This window comes from Calidris pugnax, unplaced genomic scaffold (genome assembly GCF_001431845.1).
Source record: "Calidris pugnax isolate Ruff unplaced genomic scaffold, ASM143184v1 scaffold15, whole genome shotgun sequence".
NCBI classification, from domain to species: Eukaryota; Metazoa; Chordata; class Aves; order Charadriiformes; family Scolopacidae; genus Calidris; species Calidris pugnax.
In genome coordinates, this window is record NW_015090774.1 from 2386012 (window position 1) to 2406043 (window position 20032).

Consider the following 20032-nt stretch of genomic DNA (forward strand, 5'->3'; position numbering starts at 1 on the left):
AGCGCCGGCCGAGAGGAGCGGGAGGTGGCGGGGCCCGTACCGGGCCCGTATCGCGCCCGCCGGCTGCAGCTCCGCCCCGGGGCCGGCGCTGCGGCGGGGCTGAGGCCCAATAGCGGCCGGGGCCCTAATGGCGGGGCGGGGCGGCGGGGCCTACGCCTGGCCTGGCGGCGGCCGGGCCGCTGGTTAAGTGCGGACGGGGCGGCGCAGAGGGGGAGTGGAGATGGCGCTGCCGGCCGGGGGTAGGCGGCGGCAGGACCTGGACAACGTGAGTGTAGGGCTGCGGCGGTTCCTCCCGGGGCGGCCGGCTGGGCCGCTGGCCGCGCACGGCGGGCGCTGTCGGGGTGGGGGCGGCCTTCGCTTTCTCTTTCGTCTCTTCCTTCCCCTTCCCTCTGTTTGCTGTGCGGGGCGCCGGAGGCTCTCTCCTCTTCCTCCTCGCCTTCCGGGAGGAGCCGCCGGGCGAGGCCTCGCCTCAAAGGCCGTTTCGGAAGCGCCGAGGCCGCCCCCCGCGCTGCCCCTCCGCAGGCGCGCTTGAAATACGCACACACACACACCCACACCCAGGGGTTGGGTTGCTTTTCATCATGCAGCTTGTTCCGGGTTATTGTTTCTTTCCGCGGGCGGATCCCCGGAGCGTGATCTCTGGTTTACCCGCTGCGCGCTGGCGGGATCGCGGCCTCTCGCTGTTGGTGGGGTGTTTCCCCAGGTGGAAACCCGGGCGGGCAGGGCTGGCTGTGCCTCTGCCTGCTCCTGCCTTCCTCCTCCTCCTCCTCCTCCTGGCGCTGGGCCGCCGTGCGGGCCCTCACAGGCTGGAAGCGGGTGAGGGAGCCCGGAGGCTGAAGCCTTAACCTGTGCTTGTGGTAACAGCAGAGCCTAACGGAGGGCCTGTTTTTTTTAAGGTATTTTGGCTTCCAACAGCTGTGGGTTTAGCTCATTGCAGTTAAATGAAACCTGTGTTTGATCTAATTAGGGCACTTACTAGGTTTTCGTAATGCTGGATTGCCTGTATGGCATCGTCTCTCTTGCTTTAATTCTCCTTCCCCCCACGTTGCCTGTAATAACATCTGTTCAGGGAGGTTATATCACCTAGTGCTTCCTAATGCTAGCTGTGTTGCAGGATGCAAAGATAGATGACGAATCGTAGCTGGTCTTGTGGTAAGTAATGTGGCCACATGTGTGGCCAAGAATGCCACAGCATCCTGGCCTGTCTCAAGGATAGTGTGACCAGCAGGCCCAGGGAGGTGATTGTCTCCCCGGTACTCAGCACTGGCAAGGCTGCACCTTGAATTCTGTGTGCAGTTTTGGGCCCCTCACTACAAGAAAGACACCGAGGTGCTGGAGCGTGTCCAGAGAAGGGCAACGAAGCTGGTGAAGGTTCTAGAGCACAGGTGTTACAAGGAACAGCTGAGGGAGCTGGAGTTGTTTAGCCTGGAGAAAAGGAGGTTCAGGGGAGACCTTATTGCACTCTATAACTACCTGAAATGAGGTTGTAGCGAGGTGGCAGTTGGTCTCTTCTCCCGAGTAACAAGTGCCAGGACAAGAGGAAACATCCTCAAGTTGTGCTAGAGGAGGTTTATATTGGATATAAGGAAAAATTTCTTCACTGAAAGGGCTATCAAACATTGTAACAGGCTTCCCAGGGAAGTGGTGGAATCACCATCCCAGGAGGTATTTAAAAGGAGGGTGGACATGGTTTAGTGGTGGTTTTGTCAGTGTTAAGTTGATGGTTGGACTCGTTCTGAAAGGTCCCTTCCAACCTAGATGATTCTATATTCTGATAGAGCTCTGTGAAAGGTTGTGCTGATCTGTTGTGGTACTGCAGAAATGATGAGTTCACATCTTCCCATGAGGCAAAGGATCTTGGTTTAAGGAGGATCACTGTCTTTCTGGGAGGTGTGAACTGTTAGGTATCCTATTAGCTCTGTACTGGGGTGGAATGAGGCAAGATGTCTTGGCTGCTGGAGTGCTGGTCCTGCACACTTGCTTTCAGAGCTTAAAATTATACCTAGCCCCTGAAAATAAGGGTTAAGAGGGCATTTTTGTATACTTACTTCTGGATTTTGTACCAGTGACGTAAGACAAGGGCCATTTGTAAACCTTAAGGTCTGTAGTAAAAGGTCATCTTAGCAGGCAGGTATTTCAGCAAGGTTCTTTTCACAGTCAAAGACTGGGCTAATTAAAAGGTATCAAATAGGTGAGGGAGGCCTGTTCACACTCTTCTATGGTTGGGCAAGTGTGGCATTCACGTTACTAAAATAAAACTGCTGACTGAAATAACCTTGATGACTAATTCCTTCACTGTAGGCAGCTGTCTGTAGGTGAAATAACACTGGGGAGCCAATCTACATTGTCCCAGCTAATAGGAAGTACAAACTTAGGTCTAATCACAAAACTTCTTTATCTCTCTCTTGTGTTAGCCCCTAGAAGAATGGCATCCCTCCCTGTTTTGAGGCTCATGCTGTTTTCTGTCATGGCGATAGGAACTCCTCAGTTTAAAAACAGTAAATACCCTAGTGAACCCTGGCATATCTCTCTGAATAGTCACAAGTGTCTGCTGTTGTCTTGTTCTGGGCTGCAGTTGATATCGCTCAGGAGAAGAGGAGCCAAAAACTTGAGTTTCTTTATCTTTTGAAGCAAGCAAGTCATAGCATGAGACATAGAAGGATGCTAGGAGGGAAACTTGAAGAGTTTGAGTGTTTGTAGTGGCTGTGTATGTTTAGCTTGAGAGATATTGAATGACTGTGTCCTGGCCTGGAGGGAGCAGAGATGCATAGCACTAGGGTAAGTTCTGTGTGTCTACAAAGAAAGGTTTTTCCCCTCTACCCATTTTTATTTTTTTTTTTAAAGTAAAAGGTAAAACTAAGAGGTATTTCTGGAAACTTACACAGCCAAAACATGTGAACTGAACGTGAAGTCAAAGACCCAATACTTGGTGCCAATGTGACAAGTAAGGGCTGCATGGCCTCAGTGAAAGCAGAGGATGTCTTGTCCAGCACTTCATAGTGTCGTCTTCCCCCTGTGAACTGCTTTCTTGCCTGGCTTCAGTTTGAACTATTGCTGCAGGTGTTTCAATGTGTTGTTGTCTGAAGCACTTGAAACTGTTACCAACATGCTGTAGCTGACTTTATTGCCACAAACTGTAGTAGGATGAAAGTAAGAATAACAGGGATTTTTGTAGTACCTGTGTAAAATATGTACGAGTTTGTCTCTTTTTCCATCTTTTCATGTAAACATACTAGCACTTGTGGTCTCTTTCAGCAGAGATGCTCAAATATTTTTAATACATTTTAAATACTACAGTTCTTGAAGTCTCAGTGTGGTGCTGGGAGGTAGTATCAGACTCTTTAGGGACTGAGTTCTTATGCAAAGATGGGATGAGAGGTTACCTGGAACTTAAGAGCTTGTCTCAAGATAGTAACCTAGTTTTTTTTACCCCAAAGCTAACAGGAAATTGCTAAAACTTTGTACTTCACTTTTAGAGCTTACCTGTTACTACTCTTTTCCCTCCTCTTCTGTTCCAGGGTTCCTTGGAAATAACACAGAGTTTGGAAGATGATCCCCTACTTGATGCACCGCTTATTTCGTCTCATACACTGCATTCCCAACTGAGGCCAAGATTTCATGCCATCCCAGCAGTTCTTCTTGCCAATTTTCTGTTGCTAATACATGTAAGTTTAAGAAGCATGACTTCCTTATGAAAACTTGCTGTCTGTATTCTGAATTCTTAGTGTACACATGGACAGCATTCTCCTGAGATGTGCATACACTGTTCTTCCAAACCAGTGAAGTCCATTTGCCAATGAATTTTGATAATGTATATGCCACATGATATTTGCTGAGTTCTCATTCTGATTGTTTGTTGACACTAACATGCTACAACACATCTTGTGAGGAAGAAAAGCCTTTTAAATAGTAGTTCTTCTATGCTGTTGAAAATGTACTTCTAAAATAATATCACTGCTGGAGAATTGCTCATACTAGTTAGAGACTTAACTGAAATGGTACTTGCATGACACTGAGGTAAATGGTTTAGTGGTGGACTTGGTAGTGTTAGGTAAACAGGACTTAATGATTTTAAGGGTCATTTCTGACCTAAATGACTCTATGATTCTATAATGCCCCTAACAGTGACCTGAATATAGTATGTGTATAAAGCCAGAAAGTGGTTAAGACATAACATGTGTATGTGTTGCTAGCTATTTTAGAGCTTCATTTGATCTCAAACAAAAAGTGCAGTGCCCAGTGCTCTGCAAAACATGCTCTCTGGCAGAACTTTAACAGCACATACCAACCTCTAAGGTCTCTCTTTAGGCGGCTGCATAAAGCTGTTCAAACAATATACCCTAGCCTTCCAGTTTTGGAAGTAAATTTTTTGTGATCCTCATGGTAATATCAATAAATGTCCCTCTGTCTGTCGCAAACTTAGGAAATACTTCTGCTGTTTTGCTGAATAAACTGCCAAACTTCCCAATGGAAACTGCATATCCAGCCTTATTCCCTTCCACTAGCAGAACCACTGGTGCCATCCCATTAGGATGGCACTTGAAGTCTGCACTATGAAAGCAGACACTGCTCTTGGTAGTAGAGCAGTGGATGTGTTTCAGCCTAGCCTTGGGTTGGGGCCTTGCTGTCTATTACTGATGTAGTCAAATGTCAGTCACCCCAGTCCTAGGAAACCTCTGTCTCTTCTGTCCCCATCACTTCCCCTCCCCTGCAAAGGGAGAGAAGTGTGGGGAGGTGAAGAGAGAAAACTGCTGAGGCCTCTGAGAACATACACTCCTCCAGGTAAAGTTCTTACTGAACTTGCTGCAGTGGCTGGTTGGTCCTTAGAGCAAAATGGAGAAGTATCCTTTTCTGTTGAAATACAACATTTTTAATTGCCACATGAAATAGTGCTGTCTCTCTCGGTGAAAAGATGGATGGGGAAAACAAGCTTATAGGATTTCCTTCCTCTCTGCTTCTGCAAACTTGCACAAACCTTGTGGAATGTAGTGACACCAGGTTAGCTTCTGATGCACAGTCTGCTAAAGGGACAAAACTTTGCTAAACTGGAGAAGTTAAGCCATCATAGTATTACACGGTAGAGTTGTAATTATCTCTGCAGTAATTTGTGTGTAATGTGAAGTATTTCTCCTCCACCCTCCTGTGCCAAGAAACAGGGTTGGGTGGCAAATAGCTGCTTTGGTGCAGCTGCCTAGTTACGTACAATTCTGGAGTGTGCAGGTAGGATATGCTGGAGTGTGGTGGGGCTGGGTTTTCAAGTGATTTACGTTTTGCTAAGCCTTGCATTTCTACAGGCTTCTGGCTCTTATCAGGAGACTCTGGAGAGCAGTGGAAAGTGTGCAGGCTAGAAATAATTTATTAACCCTGTCCTTCCTTAATCCCCTCTGTATGCACATATACAAAACTGAACTTAAAAACTACCCCAAGAATAACTTTTTTGTATAAAAACCCAATGTACTGGGGTGAAGTACCTGTTCTTAGGCTGCCTTAAAGTGTAAGCAGTATGTCTTTAATAAATGACACTCTTAATGCCAGCTACCTGTGTCCTCTTCTATATACTGCTGTAGTAAATTACTAGAGCTGCAATGCTAGGCCATTCCTGCTTGCATCGGTTTAATATAGCCATTTTCTGTGCTGTACATTCCTAACACCTGGAGGGAGTAGAACTAGATATGTTAGTGGTTTAAAATGGCAAACCAAACAGTAAATGGACCAAGTAAAATATAGGTTAGCTGGATTATTCTTAGCTTTGTAAGAAAAGGCTGTGGTAAAATGATAGATTAAACAAATGTTTTGTTGATAAATCTTCCTTCTTATTTTACTTCTTAATCTAGCTACTTAACCCACCTCAAGATAATTTAGGATTTAATTTGCATTTGAAGTAATGGCTTTATGGATAACAGAGAACACACTCTTTTTTTTTTTTTTTTCCCACCTTCTACCCTGTATGTCCGCTATACTGTCTCTTTTAAAGAAAGATTACCAACTGGCAAATATGACTACCCAGTGTTAATAATTCACTTCAAGTTACCATGATGATGTTTCACTTTTTTCTAGTGTCACAATCTGGGGATTATCTTTAATGGATTTAGTGAAGGGTTGACTTTCACTTATGAAATGTCAATTGGTACAAGACTGTACCAGTAAGTTACAGAGGCTGTCCTGCAGACCAGTAACAAGTGTAATTGAGTCTAAAAGATGTGATTCTTTTGGTTTTTTGAGGGAGTATGTCAAGTTTGCATTACAGTAAAAAGACATGGTAAAGAGGGTCCAGAGGTAAGAGAAACTCACTATGAAGGGAAGACTTGGATAATAGTGAAATTGATTTAGAGGAAGTCTCCTGGGAAGAGTGGTCTCAGCTCTGTTCGGCTGGAGACTGGTTGCTCACCTGGAGGACAATCTTTCTACTTAGTAATTTCAGTCATGAGTATGTTCCCCGAATGACACATAGTGGTTGCAGTATGCATCTAATGTTTTATGGTATTTCAACTCTAATAAAATCAATTCAGAAAGTAATGCATAATGAATAAAATACATAAGTCTGTCTTTTTTTTTTATAGTTAAATGTTGACTTTAAGAGTTTTCCTCTCTCTTCCTTTCTCTTCCAGGTTGCTTTTGTTGTTCTAGCATTTTTAGCAGCTATGTTTTGTTCTTACCCCAATCCAAATCAGGATAAATGTCCTGGAAACTATACTCACCCACTTAAAGTACAGACTGTCATAATCATTGCAAAAGTAATTTTGTGGATTCTGCATGTTTTTTTTGAACGATATGTCCAGCACCACCACAGTAAAGTCAGAAGCAGAGGCTACTTCTCAATATACCGATCAACAAGACATCTAAAAAGGCTCCCACTGCTGATACACTCCACAGGTGAAGTGAACTTGTTTTCATGGGGTTTTTTTCTTCTAAAGCTTTAAACCAACAATAAAAGACTGAACAGTGTATATATAAGTATATATTATGTATTGTGAACTTCTAAAAACCTGCCTATGAGCACTTATAAATTATATTTATTTTAGTCAGATGGACCTCCTGATTGACCTTTCTGGCCTTCCAGATGCATGTTGTAAAGAACTCTTTGTAGTGGAAAAATGCCCACAAGTAAGTGTGAGCTTGAGTAAAACATCTAGTCGTTTGCATCTAGTCTTCAGCCATAAAACGTTCAGGCAGCAAGGTCTGTTTGGCTGCTAGTGATCTTGATTTGCATACTCATTTGTCTCATTGGATATGTGGCAAGACTGCTAGTCCTTCCAAGAAGTGTGCTACTCTTCAAGCTCAGCAATTCAAGTAGAAACAGATGAATTGCCTGTTGCTCAACAGCTGTCTGGAATCAGTAGAATAAGCAGTCTTCTAATCTCCAGCAAGGCTATGTGTAATGTTTATTCATCTCTACTTCTGACTCAATTTTTCTACGTTCTATGGATAAAGGGTGGTGTATGAGTGGTTTAACTATATATTCTGTTACATCACTGGCCATTGCACCTGGAAGTATTATTACAGTTAGTTGGTGTAGCTTTTCTAACAACCTACTTCAACAAATCTAAAATCCATAATCCATCTAACTTAAAAGGATTTTTCATACAGAAATAACAGGAAAAGTGAACAGTGGTGGCTTTTATGGTATTTTTGCCTCTTATAACCCTGCCTCCCTTCTGTAAATCTTCTGAATAACTAGAGTAGAAATTTTTTCACCAGAATTGTTAAGTTAGAAGGTCCTGCTTTTTATAAAACCCTAGCTTTCTTCCCATCCAGTCACTGCAAGAGCTAGTTGCCTTGATGAATCTGCAGAACTTCAGGCTATGGCCACTAGATAGAGCTCTGAAGATGTCTTTGGAGTGCAGGGACAAAATCGGGTTACAGCAGGTTTAAGGATGTTTCAAAGGACAGTAAAAGGACTGTTTCTGCCTATCACAGTGTAATCTGAAATACTTTGCCCTGTCTTCAGTCTTAGACTGAGCCCCATTCTCCATTAGCAGACAACCTCTGTGTGTGTAAATGTTGAAGGTGCAGTCAGTTGTGTTCTATGGGTTTTTGATCTATGTCATCTGTAGTTCAGAAGGTAGTTACTGCAAACTCCCTGCCATGCTAGTTGCTGCCGGTACCGCTTCCATCCTGATAGTTCAGTTGCCTAATGCAGTACGAAAGAGAACTATACAGTCTTATAGCTACATTAACAGTCTTAATACACTTAGTGCTTTATCCAGGCACTGGTTGTAGCATTTCTACAGGAAAGATAAGAACATTTCACACTGTAACAGAGAAGAGGGTATGTAAAGAATTAAGAATGTATGTAGGTCTGTAACTCAACACTTAACTCTCCTTGACTGTGCTCATTTTAGTTAAATTTTCAATGACTTGCACGTATTAAAATAATAGGCAGACAACTGGAAACCTGTGCAAGTATCTGCCTGTGAGAGAAAGGTGTTTGGGTGTCTCGCTCCTAGCCTCATTGAAATAAACTCAAATCCACCACTTGAAGGAAAGCACCCTCTCATTTTGAATTGACTGATGTGACCTTTTAGGAATTTAAAGAAATTAATAGTCTCCAAGCAGTTTTGGGGATGGACAGCAGCAACAAGGCTAGAAACGGATTAAACCCACATGTGTATATTGGGTATTTCTAGTCCATTTCTCCCACTTTCTTTTATTTAAAGTGGAGAAATTGATGAGGAAACTCGTAATTCTCTACTGTTACAGTCAAATGCTGAAATTAAATGTAATTTTCTGCCAGCAGTTGTGATCTTGTATCAACTGTGTTAAGGAAATTAGCCAAAGAGGCAAGTATGGTATGAAATGGAAATGCATTATTGAAATGTTGCAGCCTAATGCAGGTACTAGGGATGAGAAAGTAGTAAGTAACTTTCGACAGCTAATGAAACTGTTACACCTGTAAAACATAATATTTGTTTTCTAGGTAATGCAGCCCTACTTTTGATTCTGTCAATACAGCATTCCTTTCCTGATCGCAGTAAAGTGTACCTGTATCTTATCCTGGGAGTCCTGGGCCTGGAGCTGATTAGTTCCCTGACATGCTTAGTGATTTACACAGGTGAGAACCAGTTTTTGCCCTCATGAGTGAGACTTTCTGTAGCTGTTACTCAGCTGTTTGCTTGCCCTCACAGTAGCTCACTTTGGTTACAACAAAATATTTAACTGTAACTATAAATATGGAAAGATTCTGTGCTTGTAGGAGAAATAAGGCAAATCCAAAACAAATGGGAAGGTTATCAGGCTTTACTTGGTCTCCAAATGCTGCTAAATGAAAGCTCTGTTACCTCAAAGCTGTTGATCCAGTGAAGTGGCAATAAATGCATAATTGTTGAAAAGCGTCCTGTAAACAAGCTTGTGTGTGTTCTCAAATGTGTGCACCACAAGCTGTGAAGCAGCAAGAGCTAGCTGGCATTGTCAGAACTGCTTCTGGGATTTACATATGGTACTTGCATCATTGATGGTATGATGTACCTTTTTCTCCAGACTCTTCCACCCCAAAAGTGACAGTTCCTCTTTGTCACTAAAATGGAAGATTCCCTCAAAAAAAAAAAAAAAACTTGGAATCTGTGCTAATACTGAAACAAGATATTTCCTCACAAAACTGAAGCATTGCTTTGTACTGTCACTGTTAGCTTGTAAGGTTATCTGCTTTTAGATTTGGTGTCATTTACAAAGACTTGATAAACCTCTTTCCATTATATATTGCAGAACCATCTAAAAATCTTGATTAAGACATGCTTGAACCAAATAGTTTTCTCTGATTTAATCTTAAAAAAACTATTTGGGTTTATGGCTTGCACTAACTCCAGTGAAAATAGATTCATTGGAGGGGGGGAAACAAACCACAAATAAAACCAACCAAAAAAAAACCAACACCACAAAACACTTAAAGGTACAAGACACTAAAAAGTGATTATTTTTGTTGTCTGAAGAAAACTAGAGATGTTTACTGTGAAGTCCATGTCTGTTTAAATGATGTATAGTTCCTGCTCTTGAGTTAGATTATACTCCTGCTTTCTGATTATTCACAGCTACAAACAAGGACATGGTACCTGAGCTAAGTATCCTCAGTAGCACCGGTTTCCTGGCCTGGGGAGGGAGGGGTGCAACACCAACAAAACCAATGCAAGCAAAACTTAGTTTGTTCCTGACTTCTAATCAAACAGGAGGAAGGAGGGTGGAAATACCTTCTTCAGGACTGCATGAATCTTGAAACTTAAAGCCATCTCTATGGCAGTCAGTATTTGCATTAATCCAACTTCTTTTGTGGTTTCATAATTAGTCATTAATCTGGGATAACTTTTCTCTTGGAGAAGAAAACTTTGGTAAGCTCTTAATAATGTAATGACACACAAGAGAAATACTGCCAAGTAACTTGGTCATAAAAATATAATTTCTTCTTGACTCTCCTGCAACAACATTGAAATCATTATGCAACAAGATATAAGGTCCCAGCTCTAAACTGCATCCACCTCTTATAAGTGTGCAGAGGCCTGAATGCAGTAGGCTTGTCAGGCATTCCCCAGAATGGAGCAGCGTGGCTCAAGTAGACACTGTCCCCTAGAGGAGTAAAGGCGATGATGAGGGAACACAAGTCCTAGAGAACTATTCCAGGAATGCTGGAGATCATTGTTTCTTTGCATACGCACATACTTACTTTCTTGGGAGACTCAGGAAAATAGATAAATTGCAAAACTTTGATAGAACACCAGGAATTCCATTGAAATGTTATTTCTTACCCTGAGGTCTCTTTGACCTCAAAGAGCAACAATGTTTGTCTCTTACCCTGGCAGAAAAGGAAAAGCAACTGCAAGAAAGTTCACCTTCATAGTAGTAAGATTTGAGCCTGGATTTCTGTAAGAGCTCTCAAACTATCTTTCTGTTCATTTGTTACTGAAAGGGTCTTGGTTCCTAGTTTGTACTGTGTCAGTTCTTGTGCCTACCAGAGTCATTAACCAATTATACTAAGTAGTTGGGAGGTGCAATGTTTTGCTTTCCAGCTGAAGGAGGCTTGAAGAATGTCCAGTGAGTCCTGGAACCAAAGTGAAGGAGGGCTAGAACTGCATTGCAAGGAATAAGTAAGACAGTCTGGTTTTGGCAACAGCTACCTTATTTTCTCAGCAGCTCCAAGCCAACAAGTCTAAGCTTCATTCTCAAAAGCTTGGTGTAGAAAACTAAGGTTAATTTTTATGTAACTTAACACTTGCCTCAAGCTGGGCAAGACCTCCAATTACCCTGTGTTGCTTTTTCCAGTGGCCAGTGTAACTTATTTTCTTGTTTTCCAGCCCAATACACGTTGAGGTAAGCTAAGAGACTGCCTGCATGTCTGTCTCTTCTATTGAGATGGATTTTTAACATTTTAAGAATCAAGCTAAAGCTCTACTGAAACGAAACAAAACAAATTTATTTGGCCAGTTTTTAAAATAACCTGAGAATCTGTAGTAATAGTGACACTGATAATTGTTTTTTTCCTCACAGAGCAGAGTATGTGACTTGGTAGCATGAAGCTTCTTTAGTAGGATGACTTTAAGGGCAATTTTCTGGTCGGGGTTAAGAGCACCCTGCTCTAAGGCAACCACTTAGCAGATAGCACTTACTGTTAAGATAGTATCAGCTAATGTAGCTGAGTGACAACGGGGAGACTAAGGTCACTTTACACTACCAATTCATGATCAACCTCTTCCTTGTGTTAGTATATTACTCCTAAATTTTGGAGGGAAGGTAGCACCAGTTCATACATTGTTTCTGCACTGTGGAATAATTATTTCTTTGCCACAATGAGGTGCAAATGCTTATCTGAAGAAGGTTCATGTACCTGACTTATTTTCATATAAATATTACTACCTCACAAAGGAAAGTGGTGGCAAGGAGTACCTGATTGTAATTGCAGCTATTTCTGCTTGCTTGTTGGAGCTTTTTTATTAATTTTGTGGTGCACAATATCCCATGAAGTACAACTGCCTTTCTTAAAGTCTCCATTCAGCAGTGTATGTATATATAGCTGTAGGATGCAGAAGCAGAGATTCAGAAATTTACAAGGAATTGCTGTGATTGACCTGTAATGGACTTGACGTATATAAATTGTTCAAGTGAGGTAAATGTGCATGGAATGAAGTATGATACAGACAGCTCTAAATGTCAGCTTACTATTGTAAGTTTGTTATTGGTAGGATAGGGAGTCAAGCTTTAAAAGGTTTACTAAATATATGTATTTAATGACTTTCTTACATACTTCTAATATCAGTTGAATAGAAGACTAACATTCCCACCAACAACACATGTTGGGAATTCCACATCCATTCCTTCGTGGTTTTATTTGTAGGGAAACAGAGTCATAGAAATAACTAACCTTTGAGCCTAACTTGTAGTTAACCTCTGGAGGGTCTTAGCATTGTTTTAGCAGAGTGGCCTGTAATAAACCCCATCATGTTATTGGCTTTTAAGGACAGTCCTTCTCTGCTGCAGTACTGTGGGTTTCTCACAGACCCAGACTGTAATGGGTTGTTGTTTTTTTTGTGGCATTAGATGTATTGCTTCACAAGCAGCCCTAACTGGAGAGTCTGGAATGCATACTCCGGATCTCTCAGTATATTCCCTTAATCAGGATCCGACATTGAATGTCTTCAAATATTTTAAATTTCCTTCCAGAAATAATGCAGAGGGTGCCTACAGCTTCTCCCACCCATCCCCATTCCATATCTGTTAAATTTAATCTTAAACTTCATTCACAGGTGCCCAGGAATAACTTCTGGTTTTGACAGTCAACACTACAAGGTTCACAATGTGAAGCTGATAGAGCCACTCTGGTTTGAATCCTTAATGTCTTTCCATAGCAAGTCTGCCCTAGTTTTAGAGCAGGCAAACAAACTGCTGCTTCATCACAGGTAGTCTAGTTAAAATAGTATCAAAGAGCTTAAATTAGAAGTTCTGACCTAGATACTAGTATCAAAACTTCTTATAACTTCTTCATGGCATGATGATGAATTTATGGCCTGAATTTGGAGACTGGATCTCAGTACCCTCTCAAAGGCAACTAAGGTTTCACCCTCTCTTAGGTGACAGACTAAACTCTGCACATATTAAGAAGTATGTTTAAGCTTCCCCATTCAGGTCTTCACTGTGGTCTTTTAACCAGTAGGGCTGGGGAAGTTTGAAAACAAACCAACCAAAAAAAAAACCCTCCACAACAAACCAACCAACGAACAAACCCCACCACTGATTTATAATGAAAGCTGTTCCAGAAGTGAGCAGAGCTAGTCTTTTTTTTTTTCCTCCCTCCCCACTTTCCAGATTCCCTTATATTTCTGTTTCCTATCCTAAGGCAATCTTACAATCATCTGTTACAGATATTTTTATTTTTACCTTGAAACCTGGTGATAATGCCTTTCTTTTTTGGTTGCTTTCCAACTAATTTATGAAACTTTGTTCCAGTGAAAATAAGCAACTTTAATCGTGCGAAGCCAAGACCTGACATAATTGAAGAAGAAAAGATGTATGCCTACCCTAGCCACATTACCTCAGAAATTGGATTCAGGTAAGATTTTCTGTATTAATCTTGTGCTGTGTTCAGCTATAGTATGTAGGTAACACTAATGTAATTGTATTATTTTCTGTGGACTTACATAAAATCTTAAATCTGTCAACCAAAGCAGAGGTGGAAATAATAGTTTTGAAGGAAACTATATGCTTAAGGCTGGTATTCTACATGCACAGATAAGAAGTAGCACAAACTTGTACTTTCTACCCAGTAGTGGCAATTCTTTATGATACGGAAATCCTCCAATGATTTGACCATTTATAGCTGGTTGTACGAATCTTTAACGTGCTATAAATAGCTGTGCTTAATCTGTGTTAGTTGACTTTATATGGGAGTTTAAGAAGAGATACTGGTGTCTTACACAGTTACTTAAAGTATGCCTACAGAAGCCCAGCTTAGAATCATAGAATGGTTAAGGTTGGAAGGGATCTTACAGATCACCTGGTTCCAACCCCTGGCCAGTCTCAGACAAGGAGCTATACTGTGGGCAGTTGATAGATGAAGAAAACCTTGCAGCTTTGTTCTTTCTGTGCCAGCAGTTGGACATGAGATTCCAGCAAGGGATTTAGAATATGCTTCCAGTTTGGGAAGGAACTTTAAAGGTGGGTAGGGCTCTTAGGAGGTAAGGAAGGTCTCAGTGAGACAGAGAAGCTATCTAAAATAACCTCACAAGTGCTGAGACTTACTGTTTGTCCTCTGTGTACCTTCTTACTGCTTGAACATATTCCAGTTGTTGAAATGAGTCTGGTATGACCTAACAAGAACCAATCATCAAAACTAACATGGTTTTCCATATAAGAATTTATTTAGGAATTTTCTATTGCAGTATGACTTCCTTCTGTTTGTGTGCCTTAAGAAAAATTTGAAGTGCAGAGATGACTAATACTTTGGCACTTCCCCTGACGTCACAAATGCAGCACACACATGCTTTTATGGAACTTGGAAGTAGATGTCCAGGATACAGGAAGGATTTAGAGTTGTCTTGAATTTTGTTACAATGTCGGACTTCCATCTTGATTTAAACACCATGGGCAATGCATGGTGGACCTCATTCCTTTCTCGTTCAGCTTCTCCCCTGAGAAATTCTCAAATGCCCAGAGAATGAGTTTGCAACAATGACCAGCTGAGGAAAAGACTCTGATTTTTTGATTAAAGAGTGCAAGCTTCCTGTGAGAACTCATTGCAAAACAGTTATTTTAATTCAGCTCTATACAACTCTGACTCTCTTTCCCTTGAGAGTTAGGGTCTATTGAAAAGTGAATCCTGTCAGCCCTTCTGTTGACCCTGGTTATAAGAATGTTTTTTGAATATTATGACCTCTACAACTTAAGCTACTGATCAGGACCTCTTCTGGTGCTTTAGGTTGGTAGTACAGGTAACTAGTTAAGGTTGCAAGCATTCTATCTACAAAACCCATTTTCTTTAGTTTTTCCAGTTTAACTGCAGTAGGTTTTTAATTGGACCTAAGCTTTTTTTTTTGTACTCTAGCAATCCTCCTCTGCACATTCAAGGAACTATAGAGAGGGCCATGTTCCTCCACAAAATGCTGTAAGTCTGTCTACTCTAGCAATCCTCCTCTGCACTTTGAAGGAACTATAGAGAGGGCCATGTTCCTCCACAAAATGCTGTAAGTCTGAGGAGCAACTTTCTAAGCTCCAAGATGCTCACATGTGTACTAAGAGGGCAGACTCCCAAGATCTTAGTTAAAACGAAGGATGTCTGAAAGCTGGGGGTATTTGAAGTGGGAGGTTAGCTGTACATAAGGCTGTAGATCTGAAATAGCACAACTGTTTGGTGCTGATGCTGTTATGATATTGGTACAGATAATATCACTGTATATAATAGTACATCATGGTGTGCTACTGCAGGTTAATCAAGAAACTTCTGTCCCAAACAGAAAAGGTGCCATGGATTTCTTAGCACAATTTTGGCATGTTGTCTTGCTCACTAATTTTAAGTTTGTTAAACAGTAAGAACCCTCATACTACTATAAGTTTTCTGTAACTGTGTAGCAGGAAATGAGTGACTCCAGTTGTGTATACATAGCATGAAGCTTAGCCAAACTTTTTTTTTCCTCTTCTTGCCTTCTTATGCAAAATAGAGGTTAAACATAAGTGTTGTAAATTGTCTTCTTCAAAAGTTAGTTGAGATCAACAAAAGCAAAATTAAACATAAGTGTTGTAGATTGTCTTCTTCCTCAAAAGTTAGTTGAGATCAACAAAAGCAAAACTGAAGGAAGCAATTTGAATATTTGTTAATTAGCTCTGACACTTTGTATATTAGAAAGCTGCTGTCACTTTGTGAAATCCATATCGACTTTTGTTATTTCAAGGGAAAATTCAAGTTTAGAAGAGATAGTTGAGAAGCAAGGAGATGTAATAGAGTATCTTCAGAGACACAATGCACTGCTCAGCAAGAGACTATTGGCACTAACATCTCAGCAAATCAAAACTTAACAACATTTGGAAAACTGCTGCTGGAGCTCTGGAGGGAACATGAGGTAACGTAATATCCAGACTAATTTGTACAGACGACTCTTCCTCAGTCATATTTCATGCTTTGAAATGGAGGTTCAGCTGGAAGGATGAGCTCTGCATAAATAAACCTGTTACAACTGGACACTCTGGCTCTCTTCAAATCATCAGTTCTGAAAAAAAAGTTCTGGAGCTTCAAGGATTTTTAATTCCTAATATGTTAAAGTTGGATCTGAGGTAATGGTTTAACTTTGTTCAGTTGTAGCTATTATTTTGTACTGTTGTAACCTTTAAGCTTCCAACTACCAAAGTATTTTATATTTCTAGAATACAAACCTTTTCTCTAGAAAAATCTGACTTTGCAAAGGATATCTTTTTAGTTTCTAGTGCTCAACCTGACACTAGATGTGTTCTGTTACTGAGTCCCATTACTTCCAGTGTTAGAGATGGTGTACTTCAATTATCCTATACAAAGTAGGTGCTTACTTTCTAGATTGGACACCTTTTCTCCGTTGTCAAGAAAAGGCATGAAACTGTTGCTTGTGCCAGTGGGGAAATCTGGTATCCAATTTAGGATTTTAAAAAAAGTGGTGTGTGCCCCAAAATGGCAAATTGCACAAAGTGTGTGGTACAAAACAATGTCATGATACGCAGTTGAGTGGTTGTTCAGAAATCTGGCTTTAAAACCTGTAAGAGGGACCTTCAGGGCTGACGACTTTCCTGCTACTAGGGGAGTCTGTGTCAGCTAATAATCAACAAAATTCCTGCTCTTCCAACTGAACTAACTTAATACAAAAAGAAAAAAAAAAAATTTGAGAATAACCTTTTAAATTCACCTGGTAAGTAACTGTTGAATGGGTTTTAAGATCTTGTTAAAGATGTATCAATTACATGCATCCTTGCTCTTTGACTCTTCAAAACAATATCAACATCTTGATTCAAGAGCTAAAACGGCGTATGTGGGGAACTGAAAAGCAGCAGAAGACAGGTTCTTCTAGAAGGTGGAAAACCACGAATTTTTGGTTCTGTTTCATGGATTTATTGGGAAGGCTGGTAAAGGAACCATTCTGTTCTGGGTACTATTTTGTCTACCAGTGTAGACCGAGAATTATTTTAGAAGCCAATACCTCTGTGGGGAGACAGGGTAATCACAGGTCAAAACTGGGAAGAAGGGTCTCATGAGCGGTCTTGGAGTTAAATATAAGAAAAACAGAAGAAAATGAATCCATCCTACTTTGGTTCTAGGGCACAACTTCAGAAATAGCTAAACTGTTTAGTGTGCAACAAACATGGGGGTTGTCTCATTTAAAGGAAAACAATAAATATGGGAGGTTTTGCTGCTATCCAACACTAAACTGTTCTCCTTAACTGTTTTTTTCTTGAAAATGCAGCCAGGATTTTATAGTACATATGTGAAAAATACAAATGTTTTTGTTTTAGAACTTGGGTTTTGTTGTGATTGTGTATATCAATTTATATTTCTATGAAAAGCAGTAAAATGTGACTGTGAAGTTCATGCACAATAAATGCAACTATGGAAAGGTGTGAATTCTGTCGTTTCTAAGCTCATGTACAGCTGGTGAAGATTGTTCCAGCAGGCCATCAGCATTTTTTCTGTTACACTGAGGTTCTCACAGTGTGATTTTTGGCACTTAAAACTAGCCAAAAACCGCTGTGGCAAAGATAGCTGTGCACATGTTTTGAAGCTTTGTTTTATTCTCCTTCCCTGGGTCATGTTTTTCCATTGCACTTCAGCCTTTCCCTGCTACTCCTGTTCCTCTCCAACACAGAGGAACAGGCAGCATAGTGTAGCAGAACAACTTCAGTGTGCGTGGAGGGCATTGCTCATCCCCTCCTCTCCTTCATGGCTACTTGAGGTGAAGCTTGGATGAACCAGCAATATGGCTTTCCATGGCACAGGTGTAAGCAGTGTCCTGCCCTTTGTATGTCATAGCTCTTGAAGTACACAAATGCTTAACAACTTGTGGGCAGGGAGATGTGATGGGCAAAGCCCATGCCCAAAATGTGACATCAAAGGGGCAATGGCTGCTGTTGTGCAAGTGAGGGAGTGTGCAGGTGTTGCCATGCTGCATCTGGCAGAGCTCCCAGTTGCAGTTTTTTGGGTTATGCCACACCTTGCTGATCTTAACCTTACCCTTAACCCTCACCCTCTGCCAGTGTAAGGCGCTGTGCTGCGTGTTGTAAGTGGCCAGTGCCATCTCGGTGGCTTTGGAGCTGCTTTTGGTCTATCACCAAAAACGTAGCCTGGGTAACTGCCCCTGCAGCCCCCAGCCTCAGCACCGGGTTGCAGGCTGGACCTGTGCTATCCCAAGTGAAATCCATAAAGACCCTCACATTCAGTAATTAGGGATAAATTTCTGGAAAAAGAGAAAGTATCACCTAAGAGCAGAGTGATTTGCACGTGCTTGGCTGTGAAGCCATGCTTTGCTGCAAACTATTGCAGATCTTCTGGGCATGGTGTGGTGAACCTGCACGTAGGTGAATGCATGTGAATCTGAACAGCTTAAGAAATTAGTGATGTTCTTTATGTAATTACAGCTGATGAAATGCATAAATATTTGCAGATCCATGATCTTAACTTGGTGTGGTCTGGTGGATTTCAGCCAGGGCGGCAAGAAGATAATGGAATGTTTCCCAATATATCACAGAATGATATGGGGTTGGAAGGGACCTCTGGAGATCATCTAGTCCAACCCCCCTGCCAAAGCAGGTCCACCTAGAGCAGGTTGCACGGGAATGTGTCCAGGCGGGTTTTGAATGTCTCCAGAGACGGAGACCTCTCTGGGCAGCCTGTATGTTGCAACTGTACATCAAAAAATAATAGTATTCTATTTTTTATTTTGTTTTTATTATTATTCAGTTTGTACCCAAATAGCTTTTTGTTTCTATAGAAAAACGTGTGTGCTTTTCAGGTTTGGGAAGACAAGTATTTCAGACTACTTAAGAAACTTAAAAGATCCAGAGTTGCCCAAAAAATGTTCATGGTGTGGATTTTTTAATAATTTCTAGATTAAATACTGAAATGTGCTAAATGTTTTGTATTTTCCTTTAAAGAAGACTTTGATCTCTGGTGAACACATATCATATATAAGCAAAACACTCAGTTGATACTTGTGATTTATGTTTTTGAATAGCAATTCTATATAAGCACTTCAGTATTTCACCTTACAAAGGTGAAATTGATTGCAAAAGACTGTAATGGGAATTTCTCGCTTTAAGGTTCTACACGAATATACAGTTAAGCAGGCTTGGCCCACTGAAGGTCATTCTTAATATAAAAAAGAAAGTATCAAGGACCCAAGGTGCTTGGCCAGGCAACAGTCTAACCTTGACGTAACTGGAGAGATATGAAAAAGCATCCTCAGTGTTGGAAGGAGTTAGGTTTTTAGGTATTACTGCTAACTAAAGACATACATTGTGCTGTCTGGGCTGTTGGGGTGTTACCCTCTTGGCACAAATATTTTGCAGCTTGATCACCGGCAAGAAAGATAAAAGCCATGGACAGTAGTGAGAGATCAGTGTAATAATTGTTCTTGCCTGATGATGGTCAAACGTTTGAAAATTATTTACCATACCGATGCTTCTCCTGATTGATGTTGATATAAATCTTATGTGACCCTTAGCAAAATTTGGCTTCATGTCTACAGATACTGAGATATTTATAGCATATGTATGTGGCATAAGGGAAATATTTCCAGTCTTTATTCTTCTAAAATTTCCTTTCTTCTATACTGGAAAGGAAAGAGGTGAATTGTTTATTATCCTTTGGGAACACACTAATCTGCTGTTTCTCACTGCAGCTTTACATTTACCTCTTATTTCCTGTTGACCTGCTGCTACGTCATTTTGTATTTCACTCTAAAATAGCCTATATAATTTAAAAGACTTAATGAAACTGACTTTCAAATAAAATTTAAAGCTTTCCTATGTAACTCTACAAGACAAGGAGTTAATTCTAAGTTTCAGAAAATTGCATTTTGTCTTTTTGAGGTCTGAGTTTGCCTTT

The 20032-nt window shown here is 40.9% G+C and overlaps 1 protein-coding gene across 1 annotated transcript; it reads left to right on the forward strand.

The window, feature by feature from the left end:
- The first annotated feature begins 132 nt into the window (after window positions 1-132).
- On the forward strand, window positions 133-17546 carry TMEM192 (transmembrane protein 192). Its single transcript, XM_014945167.1, has 6 exons — window positions 133-265; window positions 3519-3665; window positions 6609-6873; window positions 8918-9052; window positions 13426-13528; window positions 15864-17546. The coding sequence occupies exons 1-6, from the start codon at window positions 221-223 to the stop codon at window positions 15985-15987; spliced, it is 819 nt and encodes a 272-aa protein (XP_014800653.1). The 5' UTR covers window positions 133-220; the 3' UTR covers window positions 15988-17546.
- Window positions 17547-20032: the final 2486 nt, after the last annotated feature.